At 41.8% G+C, this 18,713-nt stretch overlaps 1 protein-coding gene across 2 annotated transcripts in view; it reads right to left on the minus strand.

Annotated features, from left to right (window-relative positions):
- CTDNEP1 (CTD nuclear envelope phosphatase 1) overlaps positions 1-18,713 on the minus strand; it is a 76,360-nt gene that overhangs the window by 47,321 nt on the left and 10,326 nt on the right. For both annotated transcript variants that reach the window (XM_078668588.1, XM_078668589.1), the window contains exon 2: positions 2,812-2,878. In XM_078668588.1, coding sequence (XP_078524714.1) covers positions 2,812-2,878 — 67 coding nt within the window. The remainder of the gene's footprint in view (positions 1-2,811; positions 2,879-18,713) is intronic.

Raw genomic sequence — 18,713 nt, forward strand, 5'->3', positions numbered from 1 at the left:
TCGCGTGCAATTTTTGGCCTACACCGTCGCACCAGTGCCTCTAATCTCCTTGTATCCCTTCACTGGCTTCCGGTGCGGAAGAGGATACTGTTCAAGGCCATGACGCTTGCCCATAAGGCCTTGCATGGCAATGGTGCCAAATATCTTCAGAGGAGGCTGGACTTCTATCGACCTGCTCGATCCCTCAGGTCAGAAGTCTTGGCTCTTGCTCGGGTGCCACGCGTCAAAAGGGCTCGGCTAGGCGGCCGGTCCTTCAGATTCCTTGCCCCTCAGCTATGGAATACTCTACCGGTGTCCTTGCGAAACACCGCAAACCTGCTTGCCTTCAGGAAAGACTTAAAAACTTGGCTATTCGCTGGATAATCTGTCCCATCTTCTAGGCCCCTGCTCTTTTACTTTTACTGTTATGTTTTTTCAGCTCTTTTTCTTTGGTCAGGAGCTCAAAGCGCCGGGACACTCCTTTGGAGTAGCCGTTGCGCTATAAAAGTTCCATTTTAACATAACATAACATAACATAACATATATCCTCATTATCACCAATCCTTCTTGGAGTGGTCTCAAGAGCAGAAATGCCAATGGGACAGTAAAAATGCAGGACACTACTAAATTAATCTAGCTGCATTTTAAGACAGCAATCACTTCGAAAAGGCACTTCTGATGCACAAAGAACAGCCCCTTTAATGACGTAAAAACATTTTGAAGCCTTTTATATTCTCCACCAGAAGGCAGGCTGACTTGCTGTGGTTTGCGAAGTACATCCGAATTTGTCTGAAAATGGTGTTATCCTTCGGTACACAATTTTGCCTGTAGAAGCCAGACATCCTGGTAGGAATAAACTAATTTTCCAAAGATTGGGCTGCACCATTGCAATGCATTTAGAAAACGCAAAAGCTCTCATTTGTTCACTAATTTCAGAACAAAAGGGGACCTGAATTCTTCTTTTAGATCCCCTTTTGCCAACAGGAAATAACAGGAGTAAATTCATTTGAACTTTCAGCCTTGTACTCTGTTTTAATTAAATATTCAGAATGATGTTGTCCCATCTCAAACAAGTCTGTTAAAAATGGGTGCGACTGGTTACTTTTCATCCAGAATGTTTGTGGTGCAATTATCTCTTAAATTACTTGCTGCCGTGAACATTGTGAATTTTAATCTTACTATCACTGGGATTTTCAGACATGGAGCAGAGGTGTGCTATTCACTGCTTTTGGGCGGTTCTATGTTTTTCCTTTGCTGCCAACAACTGGGCTCTTCCTACTGCTTTGTCTCTGGAAGGATGATTTTTGTCCTTCATGCTGCTGCCTTTTGTGGTTTTGAATCCACTGAATGGGATTGCTGGTTGGAGAACCCCCTTGATGCTTCCTAAATTCAGTATGCCAGGCTAGTGTCCTCATCGCTGGTGTGGAAGAGAGTTCCAATATCTAGGGCCTGGCATCTTGATTTAGGAAGTGGACAAATACTGAAGCCTCTGGGATGCAACCAAAAATACTTCAGTATGGAAATATCGCAACTTCTGCAATTCCTGAGAGAACCTATCTGACGTGAAAATGGACCTTCCTCGCATCTCTGTCAGTTGTCATCACTGTGAATGTAGCCGTCATATACTGGATGTATTTCTGTCCATGAATGCCATGGCGTTAGCAGTGCCATTAGTGAGAGGTGTGTCACTCAATTTCTTCTTTGGCACGCATGGAACGACTACCAAGAGGAGAGTGAAAAATGTAAAGCAATCTTCCGTCTTTACAGTGAGCAATCAAGGAGTCACAAGGTAGATTCATATCCCAAAAAAATAGGTTCAACTCCAAATCTTTGTATTTCCTTCCTTGCATTTGCTTGACATAAAAGAACTGGTGCCAAGAATGTCTCTATAAAATGCTACAGAAGAAGATGAACCAAAGAAGCCATGGACAGACGATCACAGAACTACAGATCTTAAAGACTACAGGTTAATACATTGGAACATACATATTTCTAATACACTGACGGGCCGACAATCAACAGTAGAGTCTTTGAATGAAAAAACTAGACAGATGGTGCCTCAGCAATACTCGTATTGGACAAGGAAAATCTCCATACTATCTAAGAAAGGAGTGTTCACCAGCTAGGAGGTAACCTGCTCACAATCCTTCTATTGTAGCATTACTTTCTTGAAACAGAGGAACTTCTTGTAGCTGGCACTACAGACCACAAGTTCCATTTTAGTCTACCTGAAGTATTCAGAGGCCGGCAGGTAGAGTCGGCCGCAACGTCTATTAAATGCAAGGAGACAGCTGTAAAAGTAAATCCTTTATTCTGGCCAAATATCCTGCAGCAAGTAGGAGCTACTACCAACACCAGAAGCTCCTAAGTAACTGACTCCACATTATAAACAATAACCTATCACATACTGGAAATTCCAGGAAATCTGAACATCAAAAACAAGAGCCACAAATAGAGGTCACACTAATTTCAGGTGTTGGACTCTGGGTATTTTGAGGCTGGTCTGTGTTCATCGGAGCATTACGCAGTTTTTTAGGTGGTCCTGGATGTTGAAACTCCATAGTGCATGCTAATGTGGAATTAAAGAATTAAAGAGGTGATTGGGGCCCTAATGTCTCCATTTAACAAGCAACATGGTTTCATTCCATTGAAGATACAGTTAAGCAACGGCATGCATAGGAAACACAATGCACACATATACAGAAGAAGGTCAAAGACGGAAAATTCCTTCAGAGCAAAGAAACAATGGTAATCAATTTCGCTCCAAACCCAACATCAGCAAAACCCCAAAACACAATTCCTTAAATTTCCACTCTCCTGCTTTGTACTTACTTAGTCTGCTTCGTGAGGTAGGGGAGAGAGGAAGAATATCGTAACGGACTGTCTGGTACTGGATGACCTGCAAGAGAGAAATAAGTCTGAGAACTTCACCATGAAAGAAAAAAAAACCATTCTTTTTCAGCCACTATCGCTGCATGCAGAATTTACTACAGGTATATACGAACGTGTGCTAGCAATGTTTGAATTCTCTTACTACTATTGAGGTAACAATGTAATACCTTTGTGTGTCTCCTTGAACTCTTACTCCAGTAACTTTTAAGCACTGAACTGCACAATCTATTTACCAGGCGTTTATGGGATTAGCACTTACGTGATTTGCATAGATAAAGCATACATAATTAATTCTGAAATATCTATCATGACACCACAGTTGAAACAGTTTCAGAGAACTTGGGTCATCTCTCATCCAAGATTTTGTAATCCTCCACTTTCTCTCTCCACATTCATCTGACAAGATGGCAAAATTAGCTGCACTTACACAGAACAGCACTGTACACAAAAACGTTGGAGCTACTACTGGTCTACAACTCTATCGTTAGTGTTCAGCAGATGCTCCTACTTTTTTTAAAAACAAATGTCTTAATAACTGCAAAGCAAAAGAGCGAACAACGAATCCATTTTGCGGCTACCAAGAAGGGTGCAAATGAAGCACATATCTAAAAGTAGGGTAAACAATGTATAATTCTACAGTTAAGCAAATAGTACTGTATAAGTATTGATACTGTAGTGTTCAGTGCATGTATGATATTGGGAGATACTCTAAAGAAATCCAGCATCTCTCGATCAAGAGGAAGTGTTTGTGAATAAGAGGTATTCTGAAAAATCGGGATAGAGCAAGTCCAAGAGCTACAATAAAAAATAGCTGTCAAAATGTGCTAAAAGTAAGGCAGAGTTGCTGCCAGAAGGCACACCAAACTGAGCAGAATCTGTTTAATCGCATGAAAATTCATCTGTTTGTTAAATAACTACTGGAACCAACACTGGCCACCCGCCTAGTTGTTCTCAAAGGCTTTTTTAGTTTAGTACCTTTGGAAAATTGTTGTTTTGAGCAGGAGGGCAGTGTAAGCTATGGTGTGTGTTGGTAACACCTGTATTCATCCCCTGCCATTAACTGAGAATAACTGAAAAACAGTTTATTTGAATACATTTGGGACTTACTGAATGAATGCATGTGGGCAGCCGACTACTGTGTGTTCCCAAATGATCTAAAATAAAATCCATCTGAAAGAGATCCCAACTTGTGGAGTGTGGAAGCCCCAAAAACAGACTAGCCTAAGGAGATTGGATCTCCTACAAGCACATTACCAGAAGTAAAGAGTTTGGGGGTGATTAAGGACTCCAAGCAGGCAGCCCAAATTGACGTTAACTAAGAGAATATTACAAATCAACTTTCTCCATCTGAGCTTAGCCCATATGGTTACAGGCCTCAACAGCCCAAGTGCAATCAGGTCTAACTGTACCAAAGGACTACTATACATGGGACTTACAAAGCACCTAATCAACAAACTCCACTAAAGCCAGTATGCCTTTGTAAAACAAGATCACAGCCTTAAACATGGTGGCCATATCATTCCTGTTAAAGCTCAACACTGGCTATTTGTTCCAATAAGAATTTCTCTTGCTGCTCTCTGTATTTGCTTAAAGAGCAATCCACAGCACTGTAACAACTTCTCTACAAGCCTTTTCCATCAAGAGTGGCATCATGCTGTAGCAGTCCTGTTTTTAGTAGAGTCGATATAGGTGGAATCTCCTCCTCGGTACAAACCGATAACTGTTTCTAATTGCCCCCCCCCCCCCCAAAAAAAATTGGGACAAACAACTAGCTACAATTCAGAAAAGCGATAAAACTTGGCTTTTCACCAAAATATGACATTTCAAAGCTCATATACAGTCTCGTCGCAACGAGCATAAAAAGATCCACGGCCAGAGCTCAATGGACTAGCTGGGCACTTCCACTCGTCAAATGGAGAAAAATGCTGCCGGACAGTTCTATTCACGTTATGTTCTGGGCACCAGTGGATGGGCTAGAAACTATTGGAGGGTTCTGGTTTCTCCCCCACAGCCCATGTGCAGTCCAATATAGTGTTCTAACATAAGGATTATGAAATCAATGGCATATCCATCTATAACAAGGTCTACATCAACATTCAAAATATCATGTGTCTGCAATCTCCATCTAAAACGAGCTCTATGCAAACATGCAAAGTACTGAATGTGTATCTGTAACTATTGTTAGGATCTCTTTATGTGCTGTAAAATCTTGCATAACATTTCCAACCTACCCAAAACCTCACACACTGCTCCCAACAATTCTTACAGAGGCCAAACTACAACAGACACAGATATGGCGTCATGAACCCAGTGAAAAAAAATGCTTCCGAGGCCTTGTCAGGGCTGAGATGCACTACAAAAAATAATACAAATAGATTAGCTACTTAACAGTGAAAGCGATTTAGACCTTGCGGAGCCACGAAAGTACTATAAAAATAAAAACACTACAATACAATAAAACAGAACTGTCAGAGTAAACAGAGGCTTAGTAGCCCAAAAACAAATATAGCAATCTCAACCACAACACATTTGCTGAGAAGACACATAATACTATAGCTTCACACTTCAAGTACTTTATTTTGTCTAGAATTTTTCATGAGAGTAAGAACGAGGTCCAGGATGGGGCCAGATCACCCTGTGTTTATATGGATTACTGCAGAGAAACATCACAAGAAATAGTATAATGTATTTTTAATATGAGTGACATGAGCAATACAGAGTAAACTTAAATAGTTCATTTATCAACATGATTAGCAAGGATGCAGACAAGGATTCATTTTTCTAAAGGCACTGCCTTGCTTTAGATTTATTTGCTTGGATAAATGAATATAAAACACTGAATCTTTCCACGGCAATGCGTTGGTTTAGATGTATTTTCTAGAACAAAAATAAACCAGGTAATACGGAGTATTGAGGTATTTCTCACGAAAGTGAGATTTGAGGGAATGTTTAAATACGTTCAGGGAGTTAGTCGAGTAATCTGACAAATACTGATAGGGAATTCCATACCTTAGGCACATATCCAGAGAAGGTAAAGGCTGCTGCAAAGCAGTTTTCAAATCATTTGGTGGTCGGAAAGGTTTGTGGTTATGGAGCAGTTAGAGTTAACAAAGTCATTCTGACCAAATAGTAGACATGTTCTCAAAATGCTGTGAATTACCAAAATCACATACCCTTTACCATATTTTGTGTTCCTTTTTAACAACAACTGTTTGTAAATGTGTTGAATGTAGCCAAGATATTGATCTATCCATAAGAGTGGCAGGCGGTGAACTGCATTGGGCTGCAGGCATTTGGCATCTGTTCACTAAAATCACAAGGCTTCTGGATAATCTTTGTACTGATACCATTGAGGTAAGCAAACTTGCAAAAAACCCTTCTGCAGCAGAGTACACAGCAAGGCTCTATATCAATTTGTATGTTAAAACGAGGCCCAGTGGTGCATTTTGTTATATATTTAGTGCAGTTTTGTATAACGCAAAAACTGCCCAAAGGCATTGGAGCTCCTTGCGTGAAACTTATTGCATTATATTAGGTCAGATTAATTTTAAATTAAGCACAGTAGAGATCGAGTGATTTGCCTAAAATCAGCACATGATTATGTATAGTGAGCACCTTCTCTGTTAAAATAACTTTGTGAAGTTAAAAAAAAAAAATAATACTGGCTGGTTTACCCAGACTATTGCTTGGGAATACTTGAAAGGGTTTGTTTTAAAACTGGACTTAGGGACATAGTTCAACACTTTAGTACACCAATGTTACATCACAGAAGTCACTTTTTTGAATATTTAAATGTGTTGCCATAAATGGGATGGGTATGCCGAGACGTGGGCCCTGTGCACACTGTCCCTGAAACCAAGCTTTACCTGGCTGAAGAGCCCTAAATGAGGAAGCACTGGTCCAGGGTTGCTTGTGTACCAGTTCAGGGAGGATTTGAACTGGCAGTTTGGGCTGAACGGTTTCCCAATGGAGCAGGGTCGAGACCAATTTGCATATGGCTGGGTCTAAACTGAGGTAGCATGGTGTGCAAAATAACAATGGATTAGGATGCAGCCCAAAGTAATTACTGGCGGCTGAGATTAAGTCAAGCATTCCATCCATCACTATTTTGCAAACATATTAACTGTCAGATGGTCATCAAGAGTAAGAGAGAGTCTGGTTTAGAAACGAGCAAGTCTAGGACACCACCTTTGACAAGAGTAGGTATAGTAGTAAATTGCAACGGTTGTGATTCTCTTGCAAAGACTGGAGCTTTTGAGTAGATCTCATTCACAGAGCCCAAGGAAGGTTGAAATCTGGAGTCACTGGAAGGCACAACAAATATTTATTTTGAAATATTAATTCATGTATGCCACTTATGATTTTTTTAATGAATTAGGATTAGAAGTTTTAATTTGTTTTCGCAGACTTGGCGTGTTGACTGAATGTATAGTAATTCTGGGACTTGTTATAGGAGTTACCTTCATAGTTTCCATATCTAGCAAATTTGGATTGCTTTGCATCTCCTGGCTAGAGGGATACCTGCCACAGCATGTGCAGATGTCTGAAGAACTTGCACACTTGGTTTATACAGCTTTGTCAAAAGTAGAGGATCTGTATTAGAATTTGTAAGAGGGCTATCCTGATCTTCAATAGTTTGTGTGCAGTAGAAACCGTGGCTTTGGAGGCCTTTTGGGTGTTTGTGTCTGTTTTCCATGAAGCAACATAAACTGGTTCTGACAGTAGCAGTGAGAGGGTGTGCGAACCCATGGCAAGTACAATAACAAGACAAACCATGTAATGGTGAAACCTATGTCTCTAATCTCCTCAATGTTTACTGCCGTCTCTTGCTCAATCCAGGCTTAAATTTGGATTGTATAAGCCCGGTTTCTACTCTACCATTACGATTCCCGTTCAGTGGGTTTTCAAGCTTTATCTACCATGTGTACGGATGGGAAACATCCTTTACAACGCAACTTTTACCACACAGTGCCTTTACATCGCAACTTTTACAACGCAAACCATTACAACGCATTGCGCTGGGGGGCGCTCTAGGATAGGGAATAGATTTAATTTACCATCCAACACCTTCCCTAGTGTCCATGGGTACTGGGGTTGGAATAGTAAATTAAACTATTCACTATCCAGCACCCCAAAGCGCTATGCGTTGTAACAGCATGCGTTGTAAAAACCGCGATGTAAAAGCATGCGATGTAAAAGAATGCGTTGTAATGTCATACATCCGTGTGGATGAGACATTCAATGCCTTTCTGGTCAGCCTCACAACACAGCTTTCTGACAACTCCGATGATGACAGATTAGTCTGCTCTCAGTGGTTGGAATGTTTGACATTGTATCATAAAAAGGCAAGAGGGATGCGTCAGCTTACTGACAAGGACACACACTTCAGTGTAGCACATCAATATTGCTTAGACTTGATGGGAAAGATGACGCATTAATCCAGCAATTATTCCCTCAGTTCCACTCAAATAAATCAACCAGCAGACAGCAAAAAAACCTTGGTATTATTATGAAATTGGTCTGTAAAAAAAACAGCAAACTGAAGCCTCAAATCTGGGAGTCCATCTCATGGTGTCTGCTCAATACAAGAACTGACTATTCTTCTGGCACACGCAGGACTACAATAGAGTCTTGAAATGTCACATACTATTGTGCTTTACCCAACAAGGTTCGGTTTGACTAGGGCTCAGACATCCACAACACTCTGTCCACAGACTCTTGCAGGAAAGTCTGATGACTCGGACCAGGAACCTCTGAAGAAAACTACTGGGAGCTGCTGCAAAAGTGGGCCACCAGTATGCTCAATCATGCTGTGTCAATTCCATATTTGCCCAGCCCGGCCCCAAAGCTACTTGCGTCTGGAAAATTATTCTCCAAGAAGATCATTTAAAATGGCCCAGGGTGCTGGATGGGTGCGCATCCAGACCTAGACCTCATGGATGCTGTTTGTTCACACAACAAAGGGTAGTCCTAGGTAGGCAAAAGAAGCAAGTGGGAGGAGCTTTACTGGTTATTCTTCATACTTTTTCTTGCCCTCATTCCCTCTGGCGCACCACAAATCGACCTAATAATACTGTAACAATTATTATGGAAAGCATCAGCTACTGCAAACAAGGAACAAAAAACAATACCGTACGACTTCATGAGATTTCCTCTAAGAAATGCAGATGAGTTCCAATGGTCTTTGGTTCAGGTGGTCTCCCGGTCTTTCTTTTGCTCTATCACTGAATGATTTCATAAGAGGACACAACAGGACAGTGTGGGCTTACACTAGACATCATTGACTCCATCTATAACCTGGGCACCATAGAAAAACACTTTGGCTGCACAGATTTTTCCAGATCCAAACACTTGACAGCAGAACAGTGCTGATCACGTGACTAGAATAGAAGTGTGCATTGCGAAAAAAAATCTTCAAATATGTTCTGTGTTGTTTTCTTTTTCTAAATTGCAAGCAAGAGAGCTGAAACAAGTAATTGACTTTGGCAGGAAGGGAGTAAATGCTACGAGATAAATGTTAAAAATTGCCTTTTATTTCCACACATTAACATATGTAATACCTTTCAAACACTGCAAAATAAAAGAAAAAATTGCCAATACACTTTTGGAGTGGCTCAGAAAGCTTGTGTTCTTTCCAACAGCCTTGTGTTTATGCTGCGTGCACACAGATCAGCATGCAGAAGTGACCCCATGATGATCTGGGAACGGTAACCTTAAGTCCACTATGTTAAGGGCTGACTAAACGAGAAACCTTCACCTTCATGAACGTCTAGGGTTTGGGGCGCATGAGGCCATTTTATGCTCCACAGCAGAAGATTGAAAGGAACTGTGGATAAGATCCCAGAAGCCAACACTGCTGCGGCTCATGCTGCACAGACAGAATTCAATGCTCCCAAAGGGAGAGTGCCCTCATTTTGAAGAACACCGCCTTAGAGGGTCCATCTGAGATAGAGAGTCGGTCTGATATCCCATGGGGGTTAGTGTATCACACTTAGCTGGGGTGTCACACCAGCCTTCTCGCAGGTGATGGGATAAGCCTGTCACACCCAGCTTCTTCAGATTACCAGGAACATTTGCAACGGTGCGGATCAAATTCATGGAGCTCAGCAGAGGCTGTGCGGTGGAGAACTAACCCCACAGGTTTTCAATACAGTCAACTGTCTACAAAATGCCAACATACCCTCCCACCTCTTGCTGTGCAGAACTGCACTAGAAAATGAAAGGACGTAATTCGAGCGTGATCAAGCTGCTTACATAGTATCCTCTTACAGGCACTCCAACATGTGCATTACGCTGCTCAGTGGGTTGGTACAGTTGCAGACCCACTGCTTCAAGTAGTAGACTGATGGAAGGCAGTGAAGTGGCCGCATGCTGCCATGTGTGCCATACCCTAAAAGTCTCGGTGCTGCACATCATGAAGCACAAATGTCACCTTTGTTAAAGTCTGGAGTTTGGGGTGTGAATGGCCCATTTAAACTCCACAGCAGCAAGATCAAACGGCTCTATGAGGCAAAAACAGAAGCCAATGCTGCTGAAGTTTGTGCTACACCACTCATAAGCTCCCAAAATACCCATACAACAGGCGGAAAATTTACAGACTTTGTACACAGTGAGTAATCTGGAGGGGTGTAAGAAACATAACACATATTCGGAAAGCCCACGAAGACCGACAAGGAACAGACGCACATCCCTCGCAGGCACTATTTTAAACAAGCACCTGCTGCTTCCCATCAGAACAGGGCAGAAGAGGTCGAAGGGAACGTGAACTCCTTCCTTGTCGGACAAAGTCACGGAGCAAGCCAAGCAGCAGCTGCCTCACTGCCATCCGCAGCCTAATGTAGACACTGGCTGGCCATGGACCCTGGACCAACCACCATGTGCACACGTGAAACCGCCACAGCTCTTGCATCTAAAGAAAGTGAAATGGTTTATTCCCAAAAGGACATAAGAACAGTGACTTAAGTTCAGAACAGCTACTTGCATCTAAATGGCGGTAACGCGATGCTCCATTGCCTCTTAGACTGCCCCTCCTCTTAAGAGCATCATACATGCTGCAGCACATCTCAATCAGGACGTGAAGAAATGTGATGACATCACCCCCATTCTAATGGAACTTAATTGGCTCCCCTTGCCGTCCCGGACCATCTTCAGAACCTGCAGCTTATTTTGCACCGCCATCATGAGGAGCACACCTGCTCATCTTGCAGACAAACTCACCACCTCGCTCGACACACCTGCAGCCCAGACATCACGCTGCAGACTAAGAAGTGTAAAAGAAAACCCAAGGAAGCAGGTCTTTTTCATTATGCACCCAAGATCTGGAACAACGTCATGTATCGGCCAAGACCACCCAATGCTACTCCAATTTAGGAAAGAGTTGACACACACCTCTTTAATGACATTAAATCATAATGCAGTCACTACACATCTGCTTTCAGCATCCAGCTGACTCTCCCTCTCGTTGACTATATCCCTGCTTTGGTACCCTCAACAGCAGTCTGCTGTGTTTTGGCTAGATTTGCGCAGTGCAAGTACCACATACATAATCCTTGCAGCAAGCTCATCCTAACTGCACGGGACCACATCACATGTCAAATATGAAATTGGTCTATCTGTGCTTAAATATTGTGCTTGCTACCCAACTCAATGGTACTCACTATAATCCACCGGTGACCAACAGGTTAGAGGTAGATCTCTCCTGTGGGTAGAGCACTTACTTAGTATGTGTTTACCGGTCTTACATCGACAATCTTTTTCTGTTGAAGTTCTCGGACTTCAGGAGAATGCCATTTCATTACCTATTCATGTGATGAGAGCCAGTCTCATGCCGCTGACATAGTTAAGAAGGGCCAAAGTAACAAAGCCTTTCTCAAGGAGATGCGAGAGCTGCACTCGCAGAAGACACATAGGGAGGATCTTTAAAAATAGACCACCAATCCCTCAACAAGGCACCCGCAGCTGAAAAGCAAACACTGGGCAAGGGGCCGCCCATGAATTTACACTTGCTACTGGCTAACCATTTCAGCATTGCCTTATAATATTAGAAATATTTTTGGTTAAAAAAAATTATATACTCGATTGTAAATTCCAAAAAATGGAGTAGAATCATGAAACTGCCCCGATTACAGGTGAAGATACTTGCAGTCATTGCTATTGTCAGTTTTAAACTCCAGCCTTTGTAATGTTAAGTTAAGATTAATGCTAAAGTGCCAAAATAGAGAAACCACAGCACCGGCGCAGCCACTGTAGGCATTACTCCTCCATCATAAGCCAAAAGTAGGACTTTTTGACTTTGACATCTGTCTAAGGTCTGGGATCAGCAGCAACATCTAAAACAAGCAATTTGCTAAGAGTAAGTGGACACTATCCTACTCACACCCGAGATGGAAACTACTGCTGTTCTACGGACATCAAAGCCACTGCCTTCAGCCATACTACCCATGTTCTGGAACCACGTACAGCGTCCGTCTCTCTTCCCAAGAGCCAATGTTCACTGCATGTGCAATGCAGGAACACCGTATTGATCAAACAAATGGCAGCAGGCAAGAAGCTGACACAAACTAGAAGCCCCTTATAGACCCTTTCAAAGCCCCCCCCCCCCCAGCAAGTCCCTCAATGCTCCCAGTGTGTGCACCTTATCGATGACTAACCCAAGAACAGAGTACCAAGCCCCCTTACTCCATCTTATCAATGTACCACACTCTGATGCTCTCTGCTTTGATCTCACATTATGTCACCAGTAAAATCCAGTTCATCCTTCTAACAGCTCTGCCAAGTAGTCATAAAGGCGGATCATTCTCCAATTGTTTTCTAATTGAAAGGTGAATGGAAAGGCTTAGGTGCAAAAGATGCAGAAGCAGGATTCTACTAAAAATTAAAGAGTAAAATGTGAATCCGGTGGAGAATAAGCAAAGCTCTAGTTTGTCCACAGCAAGAGAACATTCAAATGTATTTCTAATGACCTTCCTTATGGCGGTTCTGCAACTGCACATCTTGTGCTCTTTGCAGCAAACCCAATCTGCAAACTTTATTGTTTAATTAATAAAGGGATGTCTGACATGCTGCAATTTTCTACTCTCCTCTCCCAGCCTACCAACTCTTTTCTTCATTGCAAAAACCAAATAGCAGTGTGAATGTTCTACGTATTCATGAAATAAGGATGTAGTGAGTTTTTGATAAAGTGAGGTGAGGCGCACTCGAGGCAACCAGGCCATGCGGAATTGGCTGGTCATGGTTTATTATGATGTACAATGGGACTGCGGGCCCAGTTATAAGTAGAGCCTTTATATCAACCAATCAATCAAATATGAAGCGCAGCAAATCACCCATGAGTGTCTTGAGGCGCTTCTGTGTGGTGATCAGTTCATCCGAACAGCCAGGTCTTGAGTACTTTCCTGAATTGCCAGAGCGACTGGGTGGTCCTGAGGTGCAGGGGAAGGTCTTTCCAAGCTTTGGCTGCCAGGTGTGAGAAGAAGCGTCCTCCGATGTTGCCTCGATGGTTCTTGTGGGGTGTCTGCGAGGAAGAGGGAGGTGGATGGTAGGAGTCTAGTCGGTTGGTATAATGTCATATGTTTGTTTATATATGCTATTCCTTCGTTGGGCAGAGCTTTGTATGTGTGGATCAACATCTTGAAATGGAGCTTCATGATGATGATAATGATGGTAAATTTTTGTTCGGGAGAGAGAAGAAAGCCACCCAAGTTTGCATTGGATATGTATATGTGCAAGTACTTAGGAGACGTCTTAGGTGTCTGATCGTCCTGTGGGTTGCAATGAGTCATTGTAGTAGGTTGTGGAGTTAAAGACTGAAAATACTACATGGCAGTCCCAAAAAAGTGCGGAACATGAGAGTCTTAATACCGGGTGGGATGGTACTAAGTGGATGCAGGAAATGAGGACTGCTACTTACAGAAAACATCTTAAACTTTATCGGATTTAAAAGCGAAAGACGATTGAAGACACTTTCGGCTAAGTGACTTTGGGCGATTACTGGAACCCCATTTGCATTCATTTGCGGATCAAATTTATCATTTTCATGGGACATGTTTTTAAATGTACTTCCCATTTTAGTTTATCTCTTTTAGCAGTGACCCTGAATGGCACACCCTGCAAAGGACAGAGACTATGGGAAAGTCAACGAAATTCATACTTACTAAAAAATCGTGATAGAGTCTGTCAAAATCTGAGATGTGGGAGCTTGGCACAGTTTCTGAGAACGGCATCTGTCCCTTACAATATTTTTTATCTTCTTAATATGCACAGTTTTTTTATACTGTCAACATATTGCCTTTTGCTGAATACATAGCGATGTGAAAAAGAAGAGAGAAAAGGAAAAGAAGTGTGGGAGGGGAGATGGGCAGAACAAGAGAAAGGGCGTTTCAATGTGCGGACAGTGACAGCGGGAGAAGCAGAAAGGACCCCCTTCATAGCAATCCTACTTCTTACAGCGATAGTATTATGAACCCCAATATATCCCAAAATAGGCCTAGGTAGTTGCACGACCATTTACCTACATTTGTCCTACCATTGTTCTACATAACGATTCTGGCGCTGACCTTTTACCTAGTTAGGTGCTGCATAAATGTCATGTAGTATTCTCCGAAAACTAGCCTCATTTATTATGCAGGAGAATTCTCAGTATCACAGCAGGACTACCATCTTCTGCATAATACCTCTGTATAAGGGTCACCACTATCATCATCCTTGGCCATGTCCATAGTACCATGACCATCTAGGTAGAACTCCTGAGGGTACCTTTTGGGTATATAAGTACCAAATCTGCACTAGGCAAACCAGATCACGAAAAAAGACTTCCACGCTGACAAGAGACACTGAAGTCCGTGCATGCAGACACTCCAGTACGCAGGGGTCCTTTGCGGGGTGTCCAACTGAAGACCAAGACGGGGTTCTGCGCTCTCTCACATCAGGTAATGGGGTTGGCTGTTTCCATGGGGGATTCTTGGCTATACACTAACATACATGCTAGGTACACTTAGGTACATCTAATTAGGGTTGGTGTTGTAGGAGTGCGCATTATTACGGTCATGTATTTATATGCCTGCATATAATCATTGTTTTAGCACCATGGAAGAATTCTACCTTTTATTTACTCTATTGGAGCTTGTAATAGTCTATACATGTTTCTGCTTTATGGTTGTTGCAGCACATGTATTTTTTACTAGAATGACACTGGTTCAATAAATAATTATTGAAAACGTCCCCACCGTTTATTCTGTGTATCTCTCGGAGACAACGTGAGCACGAGTGACTGGGCGAGAAATACTGTACTGTTTCCACGATCCCTGAGGGGTCAGGGTTGCCATGTTCGATAGTTGCCAGAAACTATTCGCGCCTTGGTATGGTTGGGGGAGCATCTGGTGGCACTGTGAGCTAGCTGGTCTACAGACGAATATATCCTTTGGGGGTGTTTGGAATCAGTCTGGACACCACTCCCTTAGCTTATGTAGTTCAAAATGTGCAGATCCTTTACAGATTTGCAGGACCTATACAACAAGAGAGGGGAAAGGAATGGAGTTTTGATTATAAGAAAATATGTAGAGTAAAGCAATAAAGAACAGTGGTGAAAATAAAAGTTGGGGGAACACAGGAGGATATGACGGGAGTGCTTCAAAGTACTTATGAGGGTAGCAAAGAAAAGGTAGGGGTTGGGAGAAAGACTGAGACGAAATCTGTCTTGTTATCCATACAATTTACGACTGGCAAGCAGTGTGCGTTTCCCAAGGCCTAAGATCTTACATTTTGTTATGTTCAAAGAAATTTGTAAAGTGCATGAATTGCTCAAAAATTGCATCTCTGTGCTCAATCCAAAGCTATTCATGGGATCTCCTTAGATTCGGCCAGGCAAAGAACAGTTTGCAAATTTCCTGACTGCAAGGCATGTCCATTTAATCGGGGGTGACAGAGTTCCAGAGCAGTGGCCCAGTTAAGCTAAGGATTAATTCTAATGGGGTAACCCAGTGACCCTCAGAACCTGGGTAATACGTTTTATGCAAATAGTGGTTCTGTCGGATTTCAAACAATTTCTTTATATAATTAGTATTTTACTCGATTCCTTTTTTTTTTTTTTAAATCAACAAGAAAATTACTTTCATATAAAAACACACACCACACGTTTGTACTGAAGCAAAGTTGTAATCAATCCATTTCTTTGCACATCTTATTTTGGAACATATGGAATTGGGTTGTCCACAGTAAAAAAATTGCAATAATATACAAAGTGCAGAAGTAAGTGAACGTGATCAGTGATTTAAAGGTGACTGTTATACAGTGTCATGAAAGTGCAAATAAAAACATCGGTCCAAAAATAGCTACAATTTTTCTCAAACAATATAGTTAATCATATTTTTCTTGTTTGGAATACAGTAAGGACCAGTTGTGAAGTTTACGTCGACGTTTCGACCCTGCGGTGTGGTGCCTATTTATTAGCAACCGTTTCGGGTCTTCATCAGGACAAGATAAGGACAACCTGATATTTTCTGTGAAAAGGCGTTTATTTGTGGCCTCAAGGGGGTGGTAGCTACCTCTCCTTGATTGATGCGTAGTATCTTGATATTAAAATTTCTCACCAGCCGGTTCACGAATGAATAGAACAGAAGACTGGTACAGACGGTTGCTGTTATGGTCTACAAGTGATCGCGGCTGCGGCACTTTGTCCCTATTTTTCCACCGGCTGGTGAGAAATTTTAATATCAAGATACTACGAAACGTCGACGTAAACTTCACAACTGGTCCTTACTGTATTCCAAACAAGAAAAATATGATTAACTATATTGTTTGAGAAAAATTGTAGCTATTTTTGGACCGATGTTTTTATTTGCACTTTCATGACACTGTATAACAGTCACCTTTAAATCACTGATCACGTTCACTTACTTCTGCACTTTGTATATTATTGCAATTTTATTACTGTGGACAACCCAATTCCGTATGTTCCAAAATAAGATGTGCAAAGAAATGGATTGATTACAACTTTGCTTCAGTACAAACTTGTGGTGTGTGTTTTTATATGAAAGTAATTTTCTTGTTGATTTTTTTTTTTAAAAAGGAATCGAGTAAAATACTAATTATATAAAGAAATTGTTTGAAATCCGACAGAACCACTATTTGCATAAAACAGTTAAGCTAAGGAGCAGCCATCTTTATGGGCCTTCTAGCAGTTAATCATCAGAAGACCAACCACCAGAGATGCTACAAAGATCGGAAACAGTGGAGTCTCCATCACTGGACAATGCAGGATGGATCAGAGAGTACCTTCTACTGAATCTGCGGAGAGCCCAGAAGTCATGAAACAGGACCAGTTTTCATAAAGTCCGACATCTTCACGCGGACATTTGCTTAATAATGACCAACATTAAACGTGTTATCTAGTTTTGAAGAATAGCTGTAAATAAAGCAAGGGGGGGGGGGGGGTTCTTGCAGCACCAGCTGTTGGTTGCAGAATAAAGAGCAGGGACTGCAGAACTTGAGAAGCTGTCACACCAGCAAGAAATACAGGAAGTGCTAAAAGAGGTGTTCTTTTGCGGAAGCCCTACAGCAGTCTCTCTTAAGCCCTTGTTTACTTCTGAGTAATTGTGGCTTAGAGCAGATTGCCAAAGGGAGTTATTTCACAGTTTCTTAATAAAGTGATTGCAAGTGACAATACTCCTGGTTTAGTTTGGTATAATATATTGGCAAAGAGCAACCTGGGATGGCCTTGGAAAACCTGGTTAAGAAATGTTAAGTTTGCTGCATTCTGACCCATTTGCTCGCATCAGGTTTAAGACCAATGGCAAGCTTACTAATGAAATAAATCTCCAACCCTATAATTTTTGTACGCCCAAACGGACGAGATGCTATTGCGTGGAGAAGTGTGGCTCACTGGTTAGAGGAGGCAGACCTGGAAGCAGAGGTCAGCCCGGGACCAGGGTTCAATTCCCGGCTCGGCGGGGTCTTGAGTCCTAAAATGTCCATGGACTCGACAATTCTCGCTCCGGCGCCTACTCGATTCACGGGTTCACACGCTGCGACTCTGGGCAATAGCTTGCTTAATCTCCACAACGGCCCCTCGCGGTGGGATGCCTGGCTTTCACCTTGTGGATACCCTGCCGGGGTTATCTCACAGGGGAATACCAGGACGGGTTCCCTAAGCAAGCGCTTAGAAACCGCTTGGTGATTTGCGCTATATAAATTCCTGTACATTTACATTTACATATTGAGCCCAACAAACAACAGCAGACACCTACAGTATAAGTGCAAGTTCAGCATATACTATTAAAACTTATCAATTTTGGCATTTTTGTTATAACCTGCCACAACCTAACTGCAACTTCAAACCTGTTCATATATGCAAGAGCCAAAGGATAGACTAAAAACTCAGCTCCAAAGACAATCAATCAAAATCTACTAATGGCCCGAAGGATTGTAACCTCTGTGGAGCATCAGTTCAGGACTTTAACACCAGGCAAATGCATATCAGGTGTATAAAGTGCCATCGCCGAAATTTACTTAAGAGGAAGTTCAATGAAAGAGGAACCCGCACCTACCGATCAGCAAATACTAAAAACTCTGGACTCGGGGGACCCACAATTAATTTGTCAATTAATTACATTTTTTACCTATTTTGAGAATTTATCGAAAGAAAATATAGGTTATAATTATATTTCAGCAATTCATGCATGTTTTAAAAAAGAACATATTTTGTAAATTGAATTCAAATTTTAAATGTGGTATTAATTGTTTATATCCAATCTATTATAGCACGTGAAGGAAATATATTTTATACTTTGGAATATTGTAAGGGTTTTAATTAACTATACAATAAATAATTTTCTCTCTACTAATGC

The sequence above is a fragment of the Lissotriton helveticus genome, chromosome 12 (genome assembly GCF_964261635.1).
Source record: "Lissotriton helveticus chromosome 12, aLisHel1.1, whole genome shotgun sequence".
Classification (NCBI taxonomy): domain Eukaryota; kingdom Metazoa; phylum Chordata; class Amphibia; order Caudata; family Salamandridae; genus Lissotriton; species Lissotriton helveticus.